This window comes from Ascaphus truei, chromosome 7 (assembly GCF_040206685.1).
Source record: "Ascaphus truei isolate aAscTru1 chromosome 7, aAscTru1.hap1, whole genome shotgun sequence".
In the NCBI taxonomy this organism is placed as follows: domain Eukaryota; kingdom Metazoa; phylum Chordata; class Amphibia; order Anura; family Ascaphidae; genus Ascaphus; species Ascaphus truei.
Window position 1 is genome coordinate 58572150 of NC_134489.1, and position 22618 is coordinate 58594767.

A 22618-nucleotide genomic window follows, 5' to 3' on the forward strand; every position below is an offset into this window, starting at 1 on the left:
GAAACCAGAGATTAACCTTCCGCAGAGCTTCCTGTGACTGCAGACAATTCATCCTCTGCACTCGTACAGATATCTTCAACAAGAGAAAGTGATAACAGGGACACACAAACAAGTGTAAGAAAACAACAGAATGCACAAGTCAAGGAAAGTGAGATACAGGATGGAAAGAATGAGGAAAGTCATTTTTTTTAAATCACAAATATTGTTCTGCTATGCAGACGACACCAGACAATTTCTTTGATAGAACGGAAGAGGAAGCATTTGACCAGCCCTTCATCCTGCCCAGTCTTCAATAAGGGGTCAAGTATACACACCTACATCAATCAAGCTAAAGCAAGACAGCAGATTCTTTTGTCAGTAATGGAACGGATGTCTCATAAAGGCGGGGTATTAAATAAAAAATGTTCTGTTAGTTACAGATAGAAAATAAAGTGGACAGCTAATATAAACCTTTAAGTAAAGGAAGGAAATGTAAGAATTTGGTCAATGACAACCTGATAAATATGAAAAATGGCACGTTCTCCATATATAGGCAAACAAAAAATAGTATTAAATCTCATCCAGTTTTTTCCCACTCACTCCAGATTTGGGACTCTATCACATTTGCTTGAGACCTCTCCAAGAAACCCTCACGGATGCACCTTTTGTTCAGCATCCCATTATTCTCCAAAATGAAGGAGTGGCAACAAACTTGTGTGTAGATGGCATCTTGCTCCTAATCAATTACTTGCCATGTTTGCTAGTTCTTAACCTACAGTAAGTGTTGGCATCATTGTGGCCTAGTAGGTGCTTATCTCCACATTTGCTAATCATGTCCCTGAACACATACTGTAATTTCTGGAAGAACACTCTAAGTCAGTCCTTGGCTTCTCTCCACCTTGGGGCCCATGGGTCTCTCTCCTACATAAGCCAAGTTCTGAACTACAGAAATAGGCAGACAAATTAATCATTCATATACCGGTACTTGTCGCTGCCCAATGTACTTTAGCTGGACACTGGATACAGCCAGATCCTCCCCCTTTTTCCCCCAAGGTGTTTCTCTGATGTGGGGGGTCGTTTATATAGAAAAACTAACTAGCTACATTCATAATGCTTAAGCTGGTCATAATGCTTAAGCTGGTCATAATGCTTAAGCTGGGCTTAGCTTTAAATGAGTTTAGTTTGCTCCTCCTACCTTCTTTAGTACTATTCAGTATTTGAAGGGTTTGCATATATTATGTTGTTTAAATAAAGAGTATTAAAAACATTATTGTTTTTTTTTTAAATAAAATGCTGCATAGATTTTAAACTCGTGTAATAAAAACAGCATAGACACCAACAGAGATTTGTTTTAATTTAGTTTCCCAAGAGGGCTTTCTCAGTGATTTTAGTTTTTAATAAATACAGAAAACAGGTCGTCATGTAAAATAATCCACTCACAAACCTGGTACTAAGGCGTTCTTTCCTCTACAAAAGCAGCCTCCACACTGCGCAACCATGCAGCCTCCACACTGCGCAACCAAGCAGCCTCCACACTGCGCAACCATGCAGCCTCCGCACTGAGCAACCATGCAGCCTCCACACTGCGCAACCAAGCAGCCTCCACACTGCGCAACCATGCAGCCTCCACACTGCGCAACCAAGCAGCCTCCACACTGCGCAACCATGCAGCCTCCACACTGCGCAACCATGCAGCCTCCGCACTGAGCAACCATGCAGCCCCCGCACTGCGCAACCATGCAGCCCCCGCACTGCGCAACCATGCAGCCCCCGCACTGCGCAACCATGCAGCCTCCACACTGCGCAACCATGCAGCCTCCACACTGCGCAACCATGCAGCCTCCACACTGCGCAACCATGCAGCCTCCACACTGCGCAACCATGCAGCCTCCACACTGCGCAACCAAGCAGCCTCCACACTGCGCAACCATGCAGCCTCCGCACTGCGCAACCAAGCAGCCTCCGCACTGCGCAACCAAGCAGCCTCCGCACTGCGCAACCAAGCAGCCTCCGCACTGCGCAACCAAGCAGCCTCCGCACTGCGCAATCAAGCAACCTCCGCACTGCGCAACCAAGCAGCCTCCGCACTGCGCAACCATGCAGCCTTCGCACTAGGCAACCATGCAGCCTCCGCACTAGGCAACCATGCAGCATCCGCACTAGGAAACCATGCAGTCTCCGCACTAGGCAACCATGCAGCCTCCGCACTAGGCAACCATGCAGCCTCCGCACTAGGCAACCATGCAGCCTCCGCACTAGGCAACCATGCAGCCTCCGCACTATGCAACCATGCACCCTCCGCACTATGCAACCATGCAGACTCCGCACTAGGCAACCAATCAGCCTCCGCACTATGCAACCATGCAGCCTCCGGACTAGGCAACCAAGCAGCGTCCACATTGGCAACCAAGCAACCTCCCCACTATGCAACCAAGACGCACTGCGTTCAGGATTCAGTGTACACCCACAGTGTAAATAGTAAACGTCGACTAGCATTGCACAGCTCAAGAAGCGTCAACAAAGTCAGCATGGTAGCAAAGTAGATGGGAAAATTTAAATACCAGGCCTATTGAATGTATCTTATTACAAAAAGAATAAACAAGCGTTGAGCCAGTAACCGCCTAGATCCCCCTAAAAAAAGCCTATTCATTGTCTGTTAGGCTGGGGCCATGGTGCCTTCGCCCCGTGCGGAGCCTGTGAGGTAAGCGTGTGCTTTCCCTGGCCATGGTGGACGGGCCGTGGGGGGCGATCCTAGGGGTGTCACGGAGCTTGTTCGCCCTCATTGGGCGAACCGCCCACGTGACCAGCCTGTCGCGCCAAGAAATCAGTTTGAACGCGCCCCCTCCCGCGCGCAGGCGAACACTGCCTTAAGGCAGTCTGTTTGCTCAGCGTGCGGACGCCTCCGCACGGTCTGCGGTACCAGGGCCCCAGCCTTAGTGTTATCCTGTATGCTTCTGTTATCCTTGCCCTTATTGCATTTTGTATTGTGTTGGTTGCTTACACGTGTTCTTTGTTATACTTTACACCTGCATCTAATGTTCCTGTGTGGAGATCTGCCTATTTAAAATGTATTTCCAGGTGTGGGTGTATCCTTTGACAATGTGCCGTCTGGCACGAAACACATTTGGACAGGAAAGGCTCTCCTTTAGGCGGGCCCCTTGATCAACACCTTTTAAACCCTGTTTATAACCAGATATGTTTAATAAAGGGATGTTCCATTTTCAAATAAACTTGGCTGCTGTGCCGACTTAGTGGTTGCATCCTGAGCTGAGCGAGGCGCTTCGGTGTTTCCGGTCATGTAAAATACTGTATACGTTTATTACAAACATGTACAGAATGATACACTCCAGTCTGTATAAGAGACTCTCACATACAGATCATTGTAATAGATTAAAGCTGCAGGTCAGTCAATATCCTGCATGTGTGTTTTTTTTAATAAATCAGTTCTATAGTAAGAAAAAATACTTTTAGCATTTTCTGTTTTTAAAAAAACAACTTTGAAAGACCAATTTTCTTGTATTGTATTTTAGCAGCCATTTGCTAAGGCACTGCCCCTTCATGTCCTGTCACAAGCTCTGGCACGCCCCTCTGTCAGCCCTGCCCTCCCTCTAGCACATGTCAGTGCAGGAGTGCTCATGAATATTCATGAGCTTCCACTGAGAGAAAGAAGCAGAAGAAAAACAGATCCCTTCACTAATGATGTCACCAAATTTCGCCTATCAATACATGGAGAACGAATTGACCTGCAGCTATACAGTTCTTTAGGTAATTAGAGATTGCCCACATGAAACTATTGAAATAAAAAAAAAAATTAAAAAAAAAAAAAGACTGAACTGCAGCTTTAATGTCAAAAACACACTTGTGACAGAACAGCAATAATCACAGTAACACAAAATGCTGCTGCGATACACGTTGAAAACCTGCTCATAAAATGTTAGTCTTTCCAGCTGTCTGGTTTCTAATTTTATAGAAAAACTGTTCACAGATAATTGGCCAAAACAAAAAAAAATTGTAAATCTGGAAAGTGGTTTGCCAGTGTAACATTTCCTTTGTTACAATTATAAAACGGTTCAGTTCTTATTTGGCCAATACAAAAGCAGTTTATGGAGATCATACAAGTACTAATATAATAGCAGAAGAGCTAAGCCATGCATCCATCATGCCGCGATCAAATCAGCACGCCACTTTACCTCTGTGTGCCTTTTAAAGCCTGTCAGAATACGTTTTATGACTTTTCATGGCCGTTTTAAATCATCTATACATTTTCACGAGAGTTAGATATATTCATGGACTACTCCATAAATTATGAGTGGCGTGATACCCATGACAAAATCACATCCCACAGCCTATGATGTCACCTGGGGGGCTGAAAATCACATTTCATGGGCTGATAGTAAATCATTGTTGATTCTGATATAAGCTTTGCTTGCTGCCTGTGGGCTATAGTCTCCCAAGAGCTGGTCAATGTTACAACAAAGATTGCAGTGTATTCAGGCTGCTATGTGACAAGAACGTTACCAGCTCTCGGGGTAGGAAGGCCTCGTCCTGCCGTGCAATCACCAGTGAAACAGTCTCCCCAAGCTTAGTACTCCTCAGCATGGCTACCAGCTCCTCTTGTGTCCTGCCTGCCACATCCCTGCCATGCACCTAAAGAAGGACACATCATTTCAACAGGGATACGTTAGTTTCTCTTACTGACCTACATCATTCATTACTAATAACATTATTGGTTTATTAGAGGTACGGAACAAATGCCCTACATCAGCTGTACGCAAACTGGGGGGCGCTAGATTTTCTTGGGGGGGCGCAGCAGTAATAGGGGTCCCATGCTCTCCTCCCATGCATTTAAATTAAATGCCGGGGGACTGCGCGAGGCCTCTATAATACACTTCCCTTCCCTTCCAGCAACGCGTCGTCCTGGTAACCCGGCGTCAAACATCACATGACCCCACACGTCATTTGACGCCAGGTTCGAGCAGTGGGGGGGGGGGGGGCGGGGGCGAGGCGCAGAGGAGAGCAGGCAGGGTTGCGCACTAGGAAAAGTTTGCGAACCCCTGCCCTACATAACTGGTTTTCAACCAGTGTTTGAACCCTGAGCATATAATAAAAGGTTATTAGGGGGTTCCCTGGGAGAGATTTGGTGATGGGGGGATACTTTTATCATGTCATTATTTTAAATTGATAAAGGTTGCTAAATGTTATACTGTGATATATATAGTATATACATGTTATAAAAAGATGATTATAATCCCAACCATAATAACAGTCTTTTTTATGCACATAGGATAAGTGGACTGAGGTTCCGAGAAGACACATTTTCAAAGGAATTCACAGGTCTCAAAAGATTGCAAACCACTGCACAACATGATACTGTACATTTTAAAAGAATAAATAATTAGCCTCTTTTTAAACAACTTAAGTAATATTTCCCAACCCAATGAAAGCCAAGCCCTACATGTATTGGCTACTTGCTATATTCTTGGGAGTGAAAAATATCTATGACCGTTGCGTTTTTTTTTTAATGTGTTTTTTTTTTTTTTTTTAAACATACTCAATTTAAATTAAGGGATAAGAGCTGCATCCAGTAAATGCATACGAGTGATCAAAGGCCTTGGAAAGGGGCGGATGATAAGAAAAAAAACTGTGAGACATATGTGGCCAATGTGATTGTGGTCTTATTGTGGATTGAAAATAGAAGGCACTCTCGTAGTCTTGTGAAGAAAAAATTATTTCTTTATCTGTGGTCAACGTGTGTCCTTGTCTCTGACCTTTCTCCATACTGAGACAAGGACTGAAATGTTGACCACTGCTAGTTATTTCCCCTTTTCTTCACAAGACCATGAGAGTGCCTTCTATTTTCAATCTATATGTACAGCGCGGACCCCTGCGTGCCCCAGTCGGCACCAGTGGCAGAATACGGAATTACACGCATGCTCCTTTTCTCTCCTACAAACTGTGGCTTTATTGTAACATAAAAAAACATTTCCATCACAAAACTGAAGCTAAGGCACGTTCTATAGTGCCGGGCGCGTGCTGCGCCGTGCGCGCGGATTTTTAGTTGGCTGACGTTAGTCAGCCTTTCTACAGAAGGGCCGCGCGCACGGCAGGGAGAGGGAAGCTGACAGACAGCGGCGAAGATGAAGAAATTCATCTTTTCGCGCCGCTGCCTGTGTTCAAATGTATGTATATGTGTGTATTTGTGTATGTATGTATGCATGGATGTGTGTTTATATGGATGTGTGTGTGTGTTTATATGGGTGTGTGTGTGTGTTTATATAGATGTGTGTGTGTGTGTGTGTTTATATGGGTGTGTGTGTGTGTTTATATAGATGTGTGTGTGTGTTTATATGGATGTGTGTGTGTGTGTGTGTTTATATGGATGTGTGTGTGTGTGTGTGTGTGTGTTTATATGGATGTGTGTGTGTGTGTGTGTTTATATGGGTGTGTGTGTGTGTTTATATGGATGTGTGTGTGTTTATATGGATGGATGTGTGTGTGTGTGTTTATATAGATGTGTGTGTGTGTGTGTTTATATGGATGTGTGTGTGTGTGTGTGTGTGTGTGTGTGTTTATATGGATGTGTGTGTGTGTTTATATGGATGTGTGTGTGTGTTTATATGGATGTGTGTGTGTGTTTATATGGATGTGTGTGTGTGTTTATATGGATGTGTGTGTGTGTGTGTGTGTGTGTGTGTGTGTGTGTGTGTGTGTGTGTGTGTGTGTGTGTGTGTGTGTGTGTGTGTGTGTGTGTGTGTGTGTGTGTGTGTGTGTGTGTGTGTGTGTTTGCAGAAGTTAAAAAAAAAATATTTATTAAAGTTTTTTTTTCTTTAAAAAAAAAAATCTATCTAAGACTTACATTCACTCACACAACCCATGCACACACATATACTCACACATACATACACACACACATACATATATACATTACCTGCAGCTCCCGGCACTATATACAGGAAAAGCATGCGGCATGTGCACGCACGTTCGCATAGTAACGCACGCCCGCTTCCTGTATATAACAGCCCTAAGGCTTCGCTTATAGTACCAACGTCGCTCCAAAACAAAACAATTGTAAGCGCGACAGGCGATAAAAATTTGGAAGCCGGGTAAATTTGATTTTTCAGAGACTGTCGCCACATGTTACAGTCTCTGAACCAATCAATGACCCTGTCGCTAGCGACATCGCTAAAAGTGAAATTATAACGTTCACAGGTGGCGACTGCGACGGGTGACATCATCGGTCGCGTCGCCAGCACTATAAGCGCGGCCTTAGGCTGCAAAATGGTGCAATGTTGCATCCACGCTACAAGTTTGTAAATGCATTGCAGTTTTTACACAGGTTGGACATTGCCGATTTCTCCTTATAGATTTGGGGGGTTTGTTTTAATGATATCCATATGATCCCAGTTCTCTTGTTGCTCATAGTGAGACATTAAAAGGAATACTGCAATGTTATGGTGAGATTGTCCAGATGCCATCCCATTCACATCACGCATGGACTAGGCAAACTGCGATTAATCTTTTGCAGTGAATATACTAAGGCCCCTATTCAAAATGCTGCGAAGCAGTCTTCCTTGTGCTGGAGTACAATGCAGACCCATGCATTTGAATGGAGCTGAACGCTTCTCCAGCAAGCAGAAGACTTTTTCACAGCTTATTGAATAGAGGTAAATTACTGGAGAAACTAGAACTGAAACATATGCAGGGCGGAAGACTAATGACTTTTAAACAAAGGGAACACACAAAGGGGGAGAGTCCCGTCGTTCAATATCTGAGTCTTTAGTTTGCCTTAGTTCCGTGCTTCTATGATAACAAGAAACAACCGAGGCAGGTTAATGGTGGTAACAGAATGTGTATATCGTAAAAACCAATTACAAATAGAATTGCTGTTTAAATTATTTTTGTTTAAAATTGCATTTGTTCATTTTAACATCTTCAATCGAAATTCCATGTTCCATTTTTGCATTTATTTTGCCTACTCACAACAATTCCATTCTGATCAGCAAAACGAACAGAGTACACCACACCCAGAATTCCTGGCTGCATTGGATTCAATGGTATGCTAAGCAATAATGGTGAAAAACAGGGTTGCAGACTTGTCTGAGACATGTGAAATTATATTTTTATTTACTGTACACTGTACGGTGGCGAGTTTTCTTTACCCACCAAAACCAATATAATATAGTGTTTGAATACTGGAATAATAGGATTTCAATAAGAACATACAGCATTTTTGGGGGGCAAATGATCATAGAGAGATAGCAACAAAACAACACACAATGTTTATTTACCTCCAATATTCTGTCTCCAGATAATAATTGCCCATCCTTTATGGCAGCCCCTTTCGGCAAAATGTTCTTCACAAAAATAGGGCCAGGTCCATGCACTGTAGAGTCTCTGGTGACCACCGTGAAACCAAGCCCTTCTGTACCTGGAAGAGGACAGTCAAAAGATACAATGTTGCTTTCAGGAGCAGCCAGAACCCTTTGCAAAGGTTCGCCTTCAAATCTGACAACATATTCATATTTAGGGAACTAAACTATATGTAAAACTTCAACAGGTCAATGTAATCTAAAAATAATTGTTTTTTAAAATACCATCGTAGTTAAACCGATGGAATAATAATAAAATACAAATATATATGTCGTATGAACTTGGCATAGATGCGTCTTCTGACTAATCATAAGAGTTGAGACCTACTTTTTTTGAAATGATAAAGTGCTGACATTAAAGTAAGAGTGACAGGGAGTAATAGCCAAAGGCAAACACTTAAGGAATGTTATCATACATGTACAAGGCTGCATATGCACATACACGGAGCAACCTCCCAGCTACACCTCTTCTTAGTAGAAATGGAGGGTCCTGTGTTGCTCCCAGTTCTGAGACCCACCGGTTGCCCGTAAATTTTACTTTAAAATGTTGCCAGGTTCTGGTGCAAAGAGACAAATATGTCGCCGGGGTCACTAAAAGAAAGCAGCCACCTCATCTCCCGAAGAAGTCATGGCTTCCTATTGGCCGTTGGAGCCAAGGCAAAGCCAGCGGCCATATTGAGATTTCAGGGTGTATTGACCGGCAACTGGAAAAAGGGAACAATGTGGTTGAACTCTGCAGGACTCCCTCTCACCCCATAAATCAAGCAGGACTTACTGCAGCTTTAAAGGTGTAGTCCCACTTGGCAACATATACTGGAGCTGCAATATAATTGTAGCACTCAGACATGCAACACCCTCTCTACCATTTGTGACATGTGTTCTATATTCTACTGTCTTCATTTGATTGTTTTTCAAATGTAGTCCTGAGAGTCTCACTCCCCGCGGCCTTACAGGGAGCAGCACATATCTTGCTTCTCTTAGAAATGTAGCCAGGGGCCCATACTTAGCCAAAGCAAGATTACTGTTGTGACACCAAATTTGACGAGGCCAGGTTATCAAACAGTAAAGGTAGGAACCTGGGCAAAAGCTGTACATGCATGTGTTCTAAAACTCCTGCAGGATTTCACAACGAAGTACTGTACAGTATGATTACAATGTAAGAGAATGCAGTTAGTAACACAGAAAATATTACCTGAACAATATATTTGATTTGAAACGTTAGGGCATGAAAAACATATCAATATTGTATTTTCTAAGCCATGACACATTATGGGCCATATTCACTAAGCAGTGCTATTCCATAAGACACCTATCATCCAAAACAGTATAGTAATACAGTCCAATCACTTGAATGGGCGGTAAAGTGTCTTCTAGCACAAAAAGTGTCTTATTAAATATGGCTCTTGCGGGTTTGGGTTATTGCATCTGTTAACTCCTATTGAAGTCAATGATAACTATGCTATTTACATCTTGATTACATAGAAAGTGCAGCTTTCTCAAGGTATAAATATTTGGTTTACCTTTTTTAAGATCAATCCTTATTTTCTTAGCCATTTTCTTGCTCCCAAAATCCAGGGGAGAAAGAGATGGCGAGGAAAGGTTGCCACCATGTTGTGTCAGGACCGGACTCATGGAAGGCTGAAGCAAAGTCATCCCCCCAGTTTCCAAGCCGTTTGTCTGCTCTACCATCCTTCCAGGTGGTTTTACTTGGAGAGGAGGAGGTGGAGGTTTTAGATTAGGGACTGCATCATTGTCTTCATAAAGCGGCAGGTGAGTGATGAACGATTTTTCATACAGCTCACGGTTTTGTGACGGAACAATTTCTACCAACACACTACGATGTTTCATTGCCTGACGGAAGATTTCTTGAGCTCTTAAAAAGAGAATACAAAAAGAAAAAAAAACAGTTGGTTTCGAGAGAACAGCACAAAATCCCATAGTTATTAAGCGGTGCTATACAAAAACAGAGAGATTTGATTCTAAAAGCTATGGGAAGCCAGTGTAGGGTGGAGCGGTGAGTGAGGTAGATAAGTCTAGCAGCAGCATTTTGGATGAATTGGAGTTGGGATAGGCGGAAAAAAGGAAATGTCAACTAGGAGCAGATTGCAGTAGTCAAGACAGGACAATATGAGTGAGTGAATAAGGATTTTAGTTGCATCATAAGTAAGAAAAGGGCGTATGCTGACAATATTTTGGAGGTGGAGACGGCATGATTTCGTGAGTTTGTTGGTCCTTTAAATAAATTGTAAGTTGAAATAGTTCCTTTACTGTTCTTCATGTAACGGCTTCTTTAAATACAAATCTCTGTAAAAATTAAACCAGTAAGAACGATATGATTCCATGCTACAGCATCTCTGGAGACATCCCTTTCAACAGCACTTACTGTGTAAAAGATCTGTCGAGAAGGTCCACATTGTTAATTTTCACAATGCCTTCATTTTCTTGGAACAGACCCTCTCGTCTAGTACGGCTGTGCTCCTCAATTCCTCGAATATAAAGTCCCAGAGCCCTAAATGGAGAGAGAACTGGTTATGTAGTGAAACACAAGAAAAGGTTGCTGATTCTAGTCTTGGGGGGGTATTCATTAAACTGGGATAGTGCTGAACTCAAATTGAAGTCACAGAGTTTCTGAACGACAGTGCTCTCTGATCACCACTATTGCATTTTAATGAATACAGTAGCCCCCTCAGGGGCAATGCTACTGTACATCCACCAAAGCAGCAGTTTGGCCATTGAAATCAACAGGAACTTTGGGACGGAAACAGTTCGAACTGCAGCTTCGCTGGACATAGAATAAGGCCCTTTGTCTGCTCAACTATTGGAAACATGAAACATTTACATTTTGCTGTTTAAAAAACAAACACTGTTCCAACAATTGAACTACTCTATGTATTCTTCCCCTAAATCATGTGCAGGGATGTCAACTTTCACTAATGTGGATTCCGTCTCAGTGATTTTTAGCATAAACGTCCATTTTTGGACCAGGGCCCATATATCCCACTGATTTGAATCTATTGAGGTTGGCATTCTGCTCACACTGGGTTTTTGAACAGGGAAGAGACATTGCTGGCACATACAGATAAGCTGTGTGATTTTAGCCCTATCATGCAGTGTCACTTGCTGCCACTTATTATCACCACTGGTCTTGCTATTACCCAACCTCAACAACTACCTCTACTTGAGACCTGGGGGAAGAACCTCTGCTGTAGACCATCTACAGTGGCTTAACTGATCAGTCATAATAAATGAAACATCAATTAAAAATGGTTGGAATAACTGTAAGATGTTAGAGAAGCCAATATTATAACAATGCCAAGGGGGAAATAATGTCATATACAACGTGTCGGCTAATTAAACACAATCATTTTTTGTTATTTATAGAACCACATCAGATACGACTAATCCGTCGCTAATAAATGCCAAGAGTGGTGCTCCTTAACCTCTAAAAACTGGCATTTAAGTAAATGAAAGGTCGGCATGGTTGCGAGAATTAATTGGTAAAGTTGTTATAATTCAACACAAAGGATTTGTTTTTAAGCGCAAATTTGCAAGAGTACATGAACTCCAGCACTGAGTAGGTTAACCTCAGTCATAAAGCTTGTCAGCACTACTTAAAACTAGCATGGCGCATACAAAACGCCCAGTTCCTTTTCAAATGTATCATGTGTTTCTTAGCTACTGTAGGTTGCGCAGGTGAATGCCACAGTTATAATTTCATGTAGTTGACGGGTTACTTACCCTTCAAAACACTGACGGAAATGTCATACTTAGAGACACTGAGGGCCAGCCCACAACCTTAATTTGAGCAGTATAAGTATATGTATGGATCAGTGAACCGAGAGACAATAGTAAGTCATTAACAGATGAAGGCATCTTGCCTTGACAGAGAAAAGTTCAAGTTATGCTACAGATTTTAAAAATGTTTACCCTTGGAGTCTTGCTGTGAAAGGTTAATCGCTGCTTGAGAAAAAAAAAAACCTAAAACTACCAACTGCCAAGCAAGTAGAAAACTGGTTCGACTTCAGCATGTCTACAATGGCATTTACTGTAGGCCTACTTAAGGAAACGCAAAAGACTATGCTATTAGAGTTTATGGACACAGAACAGAGCGTCTTCCTTTGAAAGAAGATGACTACTACATGTACATTTAATAGTGTCATCTCTGTAAAAATTGACTATGCTTTAATGAGTCAAAGATTACCGGCATTATAAAAATGGGCATCTACATCTAAAGATCCAGATAAACCTCTCAGGAATAGGGTGGGATAAATGCAGTAATGGGTCAATGGGAAGGCTATGGAGGATTGAGAAGAAGAGACACAGAAGTGAGGCGAGACATAGGAAGAAACTGGAAAGCACAGGTCAGCTACACAGAGATGAACCCCATGGGAATGAGCACAAGATCGATACACAGGGCTCACTGCAGACTGAAGAAAAGCTGAGGGACAGGGATAACAAAATAAAATGAGCTGAACCAAGATAAAGGGTTAAAGAATGGAATAGCTTGGAACACATGATTTCAGGAAGCACAATAAAGAAATGTTGAGTAAACCAGAGGGCAACAGCATTGATTGACAGATACTGGGGGAATGTTGCTCTCCAGCATGGGGTAACATGTTTTCCATCATGAGCAAGGATATGTCAATGCCCAAAGACAACTTATTTTAGCTTTTAACAATGTGCGTCTGGTTTGTATTCTAAAACCTATCATTACTTGTACGGAAAAGATAATATATTAAATTACACAATATTTATATGTAATGCCTGACGTTCTACATTTGCTATTTGTGATTTGTTAGACATCCATATGTACATATATTCTTGAATCATTTAAAGCAAGCCGTAATATGCATATTTACAGCATCCGGACATGCATATTTAAATTCACTAAAGCCATTTAAGATTTCATATTGAATCAGGAGCTTTTATCTTTCGTAGGAATATACAAAAAAAGGTTCATTATCCCTATTAGGATCTGCACATTACTCCCACTTTCTTCTTGGAAATGCTGTTATTGACATTTGCAGATAAGTGCAATTAGCGACTGGTTCCTTTAACACAAAATCTTACCTTCCACTAAGAGAGGAATAAAAAGGCACAACATGGATCCCCAGTGGTCCACCATCCCCTGACATCTCTACATTTCTTGTCATATCACTGGAAAGAAGAAACGAAAAACATAGGTTTCATTGAGGAAGGAGCAGTTGAAAATGCAGATTACAGAAGCTGAATGGCATTTAGAGCATTTTTTCAGGCTAATGGCATTACTTGACAGTTCATTGCAGCAAAACTAATATAGATCATTGAGCAAAGGGATTGAAATAAAAATGTCTATATAATGGAGAAGCTGGCATGCTTGACCAACTCTTGATCATCATGCACAGACGAAGTTGATGGAGCTTCATTATACACCTCTTCAGTGCTGGAGTGGACAGCAACCTTTTCCTTTTGGAAAGAGGTCATGTCAATTTGGCAACAGAGTTGAAAAGCTACTATTATTACTTCTTAATATGAAGCCTTGATATAACCACTCACCTGCCTATGAAGCTGGCATCATCATAAACTTGAGCATATTCTGACATACTACTCATCAGCACTAAATATGATTGGCACACCAATATATATTAAGAGAATAAAGACAATGGGAACGTTTGGGTATTTACAAAGAATCTATTTTACAGGGCTTCGTATGGGAAATAAAAGTTGCTAAATCAACTTCATGAGTGAATATATTGCAATCCCTAACACTGTACTGTACAGTATTTTGAAAGACATTTTCTTGATATCATCACATTTCTATTAAATGTATTTTATGCTTAGAACAGTGACTTTGCCATCTCCTTATAATGTAACACTCCAGATGCACCTGGTTGCAACTTTCAGAGCTATCATCTTCTTTATATGAAATGATGGTTTTGTTAAAAAAAAAAAAAAAAAAGACAGAAAAGAAATAGGTTGCTGAAACTTAAGATTTCAAAAACACCTAGGGTTATTTACTGTACCTTCTTTAAAGGGAAGGAGTGACCCATATAAAAGTTTACTCTTTCATGCGGACCGAAGCGAATGATTTCAAGTTGCTTGAAATCTTACAAATAGGGTTCGGTATCCTGTGAGGGTATATATATTGCTGAGATTTAGATTGTAAGCTTTTTCAGGGCAGGGACTCCTTCTCCTAGATGTCATTTTTATGTCTGAAGCACTTCTTCCCATTATGTGATATTTGTATTACTTGTTATTCATACGATTACGTCACGTGTATTACTGCTGTGAAGCGCTATGTACATTAATGGCGCTATATAAATAAAGATAATAAATAAAAATATCGCTTGTGAGCACATTCACATGTCTTAGACAGGTCTGCAACCCCGCCTTTCACCATCACCTCCTAGCATCTACTGCAAGGGATTCTTGGAAATTGTGCTTATTTGCATGACATTTCCCAGGATCCCCTGCTGCAGTGAAAGCACCGTATGCTAGGTGATAATGGTGCAAGGCAGGGTTGCAGACCTGTATAAGACACGTGAATGTGCTCTCAAGCGATATTTTTACTTGCATATACTATACGTGGAGGGTTTTGTCACCTTTTTCACCCACCATAAACTTATCTAATGTGTGGAAAATAAAGATATACATACATGCATTTAATGATCCTGCTAGTCCAGCGTAGGATCAAAACATTGATTCTTTGTTAAACGTACACATAATTTAGCATAAGTCAGTGGCGTGACAATCTACTTTTTTATCTACTCGGATCCGCACTTGTTCTGGAAGACTGAGCACCCGTGGCGGTATTGAGGATACACCGAGTGCTCCTATTCATCATTGATTTTGGATCAAGACATAGAAACTTAAAGTAAATACACAAGTTATACTATATACATATTTCTTCTCAGTAACGTTTTGCTGCCTCCCTGCACGACAGTGCTGAAGGAGTTACATAACACTAAACGCAGATACAGATAAACCTTTACTTGAATTGACTGCAGCTATATTTTTGGTGCACTCTGACATTATTTGTAGCTTTGTGACATACAAAATGTGATTCAAAGATAAGCTTGCCCGCTTATAGCAAGAGCAAAAAGGGTATTAAAAGTTATGCATTCAGAAATCCTCTGTGCCTTCCTGGCAACGACCTTCAAGCACACAAAGACGGCGCGGCGCCCTTTGCGACAATACATCCTAAATATCAGCCACCTAAAAGAATCACACAAAGGCCACTGAGCCTTTTGCAGCAGATGTGTGAAATGTACTCGTCAGGCATTTCTTTCTGAAAAGTAAAGACATACATTGACAAAGCCAGAGGACACAAGTTGAAGTATCACTAGACTTCATGTGTTGCAGTGCAAACCTATCTATCTCAATGACTTGTATAGCGCATACACCGAGCTCCTGCTCCTATGCGCTTTAAACCTGTGTTGTGAGGTCCTTGCATAACTCATTCATGTGCTGTTATTCCTGTTGCCATGTATAACCTAATCACTACTTGTCATACATTGAAGGATTAAAGCGGCAAGTTATTCTAAGGTCTTTCAGAAAGAATACATCTGTTTCCCCTCGGTAATCATAATTCAAAACTGGCGTAGGAGCCACTTTGCCGTGGCCTCTCTATGAGGAACAGATTTCCAGAGACCCCCTGTTGGTATTCAGGGAGGGGAGCTGAAATAATTGCCCATGGGAAGGGTACATAAGTCTGCTTACCTTTGTGCTATGACCAAAAATCCAAACGGCATAACCAATTACCTTCTCCCCATATTTTAAATTGCTGTAGCACTGCTGTCTAATTATCAGAAATGTCTATACACTAATCACATACAATAACATATTTCTTAAATATGACAAAGTTGTAGCATTCTGATGAAAACTGGCATTTGCATCCTGAATAGTGCATGCCACCCTCAGACTATTTGTACAGTATATGTGTGGTTAAAACTCATCACAGCTTCACATAGCAAAGCCAGTAACGAGCCTCACACTGATGGGACCCAAGAGGTCGAAACAGCTGTCTGTGGGTAGGTTTTATGGACTATACATTTCTGTAACCCAGGCTGTGCTGAAAAGCTGTGTAATACGGCAGGCATAAGCTTATAGTAGTCCATGTTAAAATGGATTAGAAGCAAAAGCGGACAGTGAGTGCTCATTTGCATGTCATTACCCAGAATCCCCGACTGCAGTCTAAGCATGGTACGCTAAGAGATAATGGGGGGAGGGGGGGAAGGCAGGGTTCCAGACCTGTCTGAGACAAGTGATACTTGTATTCACTACAGTATATGTGATAACTTCCAACCGAGAATAGTCTAATACAGTGGAACGATTCTTTTTCCTTTAACATATTAAAATGTACATAAGATCTCGTGCAATTAATCTATTTGAGAATTAAAATATCAAATATAACTTTTAGAATGAAGCAACTCTGAGCTACGGAAGAAGCATTTAAGTAAAATTAAAAGAAGTACACTGAAAGAAGACAGACCTGGTAATTATTTAGCTGGTGTCTGAGACACAAACAAAATTGCACCGTAACACTGAGAAAGTGGTTTGAACTTTATCAGGCTTTCATTTGCTCGTGTTTTCATTAAACGGAGGAAACATGCCGTTGTTACATTTCATATATTCTCTAAACACAAAGGACACCGGTTTGAGAAAATGATAATAAATAACTTAATTAAAACAAAAGCTCCGTGATTGCGTACTTGAATTTTGTACCTTGCTGAAGTGGGATGATATCTGGGGATTATAAAAGCAGCAGTCAAAGCTGTCAGGTTTTTTTTTAAAATTATTATTTAATTATTGCCTCCCTTTAATATGTGCATCAATGCAATACACACAATGATAAGTAATTAGGCAAGTTACCGATCGATCCGTTCTCCTGTGCTCGATTGGCAAAGATTCGGCTCAGGAGTTCACTAAATGGTTGTCAGTGCAGCAGAAGAGGACCAAAGATGCAAAGTTCTGAAGGGAAGATCATGTGACCTGGCAGTCACCTAGATACAATTGGTGCACTGCTAGAGAGAGGGCAGGGCTCAAAAAGGGGTGTGCCAGAGCCTGTTTCAGAAGAGGAAGGGGATGTGACTTTGTAAATGGTTGCTATACAAACAAAACATGCTTGTTACTTTATAATACATTAAATGTAAATTATGTACATGGAACGTATATTCTTTAACCTCTCTTTTATGTACAGTATATCTTTATTTATAAATCGCCCACAATGTACCCCGCTCTTTACAGAAGAGACAGTACTGTACAGGAAATGATCATGCAATAAGTACAACAAACAATCAGACAATAGGAAAGGAAATCCCTGCCCCAGAGAGCTTACAATATATCATGTTTATTAGCAGTTGTATTAATCATAAAAGAAGAATATACATATGATCAAATGAGAAGGAATAATATAAAATCAGAGCGTTAAATAGAAGGTCCGGGGGTCTACAAATGTGGTCGAGACCTGTAATTATTTGTTACGTGTAAGTGGCGCTCAGGTGAAGCCATACGGCTTAGATGTGCTTCTAAAACAAATATCCGATTTGCTACAAGCCCCTGAGTGCCAGGTGGTCCAGCAACTCATTGTAAAGCACCTTCAAGGGGTTAATCCGTACAACATACAACTTTGACATAAACATCATTCCCATTACAAGAGTTTCTTACATTGTGCATCCCCTGCTAGAAAATATTTTTTCCGCGAACCTCTAATTAATAAACCTTATTGTCTACTCAGACTATTGCTAACATACTGTATATGCAATATAGTGTCCTGAGCTCATTGGGAGAACACACACTGAATAAGGGCCCAAACTGCACCTCTGTGCGTGCACACAGCATGGGGGGTATAGTGGTCAACTGCTGGGGGAGCCACTGCATTACAGGATTCTTGATTAAACCTAAAACTGGTGACAGTGTGAAGATATTACCTGTAATCATATCTGGACTTCTGTAATCTCGGGTGTTCATCCTGCCAAGTGGAATCTTGCAGTTCCTCTGTTGGGAGTATTTTAGATGGACCCTGAGGATTTGAAAAAGAGATAAGAGTCATTATATTAAATATTTCATTTTAAATCGACTATTTCATGCACTATTTTGGCGACTTCACACTAGCTACTATGAACAGTAACACAAACGGAGTAGAGATAGTACATGCTTACTATGAAAATTGGGCCATGCCTTTAGAAATTGCACGGATCTCTGTGACCCTTATTCAATACGCCCTGTGAATAGATCTTCCCGGGGCTGGATAAGCTTCATGTGCTTCAGAGCATATTGAATAGAATCACAGAAAGAGTTTACCTAAGCACACTCGAATAAATAAACTTGTGGTAAATAAACTCCCCGTCCTAGTGCGCCCGCAGTCCTCCTGATACTTTGGCATATTGAATAGAGGCAATTGTGAATCGTCAGTGGAGCTTATACAGTGTTCTCCAAACTTTCAGAGTACATTGAATCAGTGCTTAAGAGGCAATCTCATGAATCTCATTACTCTGGCCAGGAACATATGAAGTCATTATTAAAGTTTGTATATCTTAATTGTATTTGTTAGGAAAGTTTAATTATACAATACGCAAGTCTGAAAAGACAGGCTTGAGACAGACTCCCAAAGCCTCTTCATTGTACACTAGACCCTCACTTTTACATCCATCTACCACTTCCCTTTCTCCCCCCAGCCCACTGTATAAAGATTACACCCCACTGTTTCTATGCACTAGTTTTCAAAAATCTCAGACTTGTTCCATCCGCTCCTAGACTGTTCATTCTATTTGTGCATAAATACTGTATATAGTAACTGTGCTTTGTTCATGTGTTTCACGCCTCCACCTTTATATTGCTCTATAGCGTGGTTGGTGGTAAAGAATAACATAATACTTTTTAGAAGGGGGGGGCAACAAAAAAATCAATATGATTTTAATTGGTCACTTCCATTGAAAGGGAAGTTTGGGAGAAAATATCCTGTCTATGCTTACTGCTTTGTTACTAGACAAGTCTATTTCTCTTTGGTTATCAGACTTTAATATGCTTTAATTGAATTTGGATTTTTAGACACTACGGGAAGTGATGTTATTAATGTATTTTTTGTTATTTTATTGTAAATAAAGAACCATCATGAGCCACCACGACACTCACAAGTAATAAACTAAAAGGTTTTGGAAATGATTGTACAGTAGACGTGTCTGCCAATGTACTCTGCATTATCTGGTTTTGCAATTTTTGCCTTATTAGGAAGGGGGGCTTCCAAACAGTAAAGGCTACTGACAGCAGGTGATGCATTAGCTTTAATCTACTTTCCGGAGAGCCCCATTGCAGTAATGTAAACACAGCCAAATCCATAAAAGACATCTCGCCTGAAGAGGTCACTTCTGAAAAGTCTAAAACTGGAAGGCATAAATCTTCAGATGGCATATTGACAAGAACTGGTACAGACTATCTAGAGCAGGAGTGGCTAACTCCAATCCTCAAGGGACGCCAACAGGTCAGGTTTTACGAATATTCCTTCTTCAGCACAGGTGGCTCAATCAGTGGCTCTGACCTGTTGGTGGCCCTTGAGAACTGGTGTTGGCCACTCCTGATCTTGAATCTGACCACTTTCCTAAATGTAAGCAAACCTTAAAAGAAAAATAAGTTTTCTGGACAATTCCAGTGTGCATCTCAAACAGTGTTGCTATTCAAATTAGGATTTATGATTGGCATGTCACTACTTAGAATCCCTGTCTGCCGTTTGACACATGTCCATATAGGGTGGATGAAGCAGGTTTGAGGATCTGCAGAAGATAGTATTGTCTCTGATTAAACATGTAGGAAGCATCAGGGATGTTTGCATTTGTGTTAGCACTGTAGTCTAGTAAACTTCAATATACCCCTCCAGCATCTATCTGTGGCGACTGACTGAAAAATAGGAATTGCTTGAGAGATATAAATAGCTTGGAACATGGCTACGTATAAATCTTACCCAAAATATAGCCTGAAAAGACGTCATACTTTGTTAAAAGATAAATAAAGGAGTACCCGCCTATAGAGCACAATCCCCTGGTGCTTGAAAGTTACTTTGAAATCCTTAAGAATCTATGATTTGGGGGATTTTACTCACAAAGTGGAAAGGGATTTATTTACCAGCCGCAGGGATGCACAGCAGAAGTCTTCATGTCAAAAGCAAGCTAAGCAAGATAGCAAGGCTAGGGATGCTAACATCTTAAAACTATGTATTTCAATATCATATGGGGATGATTCTTCATTTGCACACCTATAATTGAGAATATGTTGCATCCTAGGAACAAGATCTAGAAGGTCTAACATGTGGTATCTCCTATTGTGTCAGTTTGTGTTATCTTAATAAGTTAATATTTTCCCTATGTTATTTGTACATCGCTATTTTACATAACGTGCCTTGTAAAAAAAAATTGAATAAACAAAGAGATACAAGAGACTTTCTTCACTATACTACTTGATTTTTCAGTGGTGAAAAGGTTAAAACCGACTAATCAAAAATAATTATGTATTTAGAGGGGAAAGTATAATAGGTCTCTTGATGTTAACAGTCCACGGATCAGCTTCATCAACTGAATGAGTTTTACCCTATTTAGTGCAATGCTGAAGGGCTGCATTCATGGAACTGAACACCTGAGAGAGCTTTTAAACTCAGCTCCCATATTGTCCTCTCAACCATTCCCCTAAGATATTGACAGCGAATAATGCAAAAGCTCTACAGCTGTTATCTACCAATAATGAATATAACTCGCTAAATTGAATGGTTAAGAGCAAAGTCATGGAATTGCATCTCTGCTCTCAAAAAACAAGGTATTTTTACCATCTGCCTATTTAAGTCATTTATAGAAAAATATGCTGCAAAATATTTTTGCGGTGAGGGAAAAGGACTTAATAGATATATCACACCGTATGATCTTTATGTGCTTGAAAATCATGCCTGGATATCTTTTTCTTTAATTTAGCCTGCTGTGTTATATTATTTCTGTATAACTGGATCGCTTAAACAATGGGGGGAAAAAAATACCAATTAAGCAGTTTCGCAGGCGAGAACTAACAAGGGTTATTTCTGAACAGAAAGCTTTGCTGGCTATGTTCTCGGTATAGATTACAGTGATATACCGGTCACGTGTATGTATTGTTCAGGTCGCCCTAATTTGGCCACTGGAAATCTCTCTTTTATAAGAAGACGCAATAGGTCAGAATTGACCTGACAGGTGGCACAGGGCTGCAAAGATGAGTTTCTGAAAGCATTCTGTACTCTTACATGTGAAATCTAAAGCTAAAATATACGCTTACCTCTTCGATATGAGACAGCCGTACACTGCCACACTAATACTACCTTGGCGTTTGGTGTGCAGGCTTAAGATACTTTGGCCAAAGAATCAAACTAAATGACCATATGTTTTACGTTTAGATATACATATATATATATATATATATATATATATATATATATATATATGTACTTTACTGTGTATCTGTGTCATTGGAAGTAGTATTGGGCTCTGTCTGTGTTCTATTTTCTGTCCTTGATTTTAACTATATATTGCCATGCCCAGTAGCACTCCGTTTTGACACTCATATGCAAATATATATATTGTGGTTACTTTGGGGGTATATAAATTAGGAGCTTACTGGTTTTCTCTGTTTCACACTAATACTATACTTTAAAAAAAAATCTAATAGATTTGTCAATGTACCTTTTCTGGAAAAAACGCTTTTTAAATTTGTTTTCATTTTAGAAAAATAACTTCACCAAGATTTTCGAGATTCTCAAACTCAAATGACTGGTGATTATTATAAACTCACACGGGTTATTTTTAGCCGGAAACAATATCATAAATATTCCCCAAACAATTAGAGGCAGATGGAAAGTAACAGTGTTTACACCAAGCTACAAGAGTTAACATCTAGGAATACTCCTGATGATTTGCTGGTAGAGGTGCCAGCAACTCCGTGTATCTAAAGGGTTAAGAAAGTTAGTAAACATTTTGTTGATGACTAGGTTTCCTCACTGGGGAGTGAATTATGTTCACCAGCTTCATCCAGACTATTTGAATAACCTACAGGATTAGATATCTACAATACAACGTGTTAGAGCAATGGTTCTCAACCTTTTTTTCTCTTCAGGCACCCATACGTCTTATGTTTAGTTGCTGAGGCTCCCCTACATTGGTGCAAACAACTACAAAAACACAAATAAGATGGTCACATAAAGAAAAAACAGGACAGACAATTAGTCCCAGAAAAAAAGCAAGACTAAGTAATGAAGGGGTGAGCCCCACCCAAAACCCTCCCGG

The 22618-nt window shown here is 40.6% G+C and overlaps 1 protein-coding gene across 3 annotated transcripts in view; it reads right to left on the reverse strand.

Annotated features, from left to right (window-relative positions):
- The window catches only part of PARD3B (par-3 family cell polarity regulator beta), a 774037-nt gene that overhangs the window by 482258 nt on the left and 269161 nt on the right, over positions 1 to 22618 (reverse strand). For all 3 annotated transcript variants that reach the window (XM_075608550.1, XM_075608549.1, XM_075608551.1), the window contains exons 5-10: positions 18257 to 18348; positions 13419 to 13505; positions 10732 to 10857; positions 9869 to 10221; positions 8268 to 8407; positions 4498 to 4626 (exon numbers count right to left, since the gene is read on the reverse strand). In XM_075608550.1, the coding sequence (XP_075464665.1) occupies positions 4498 to 4626; positions 8268 to 8407; positions 9869 to 10221; positions 10732 to 10857; positions 13419 to 13505; positions 18257 to 18348 (927 nt within the window). The remainder of the gene's footprint in view (positions 1 to 4497; positions 4627 to 8267; positions 8408 to 9868; positions 10222 to 10731; positions 10858 to 13418; positions 13506 to 18256; positions 18349 to 22618) is intronic.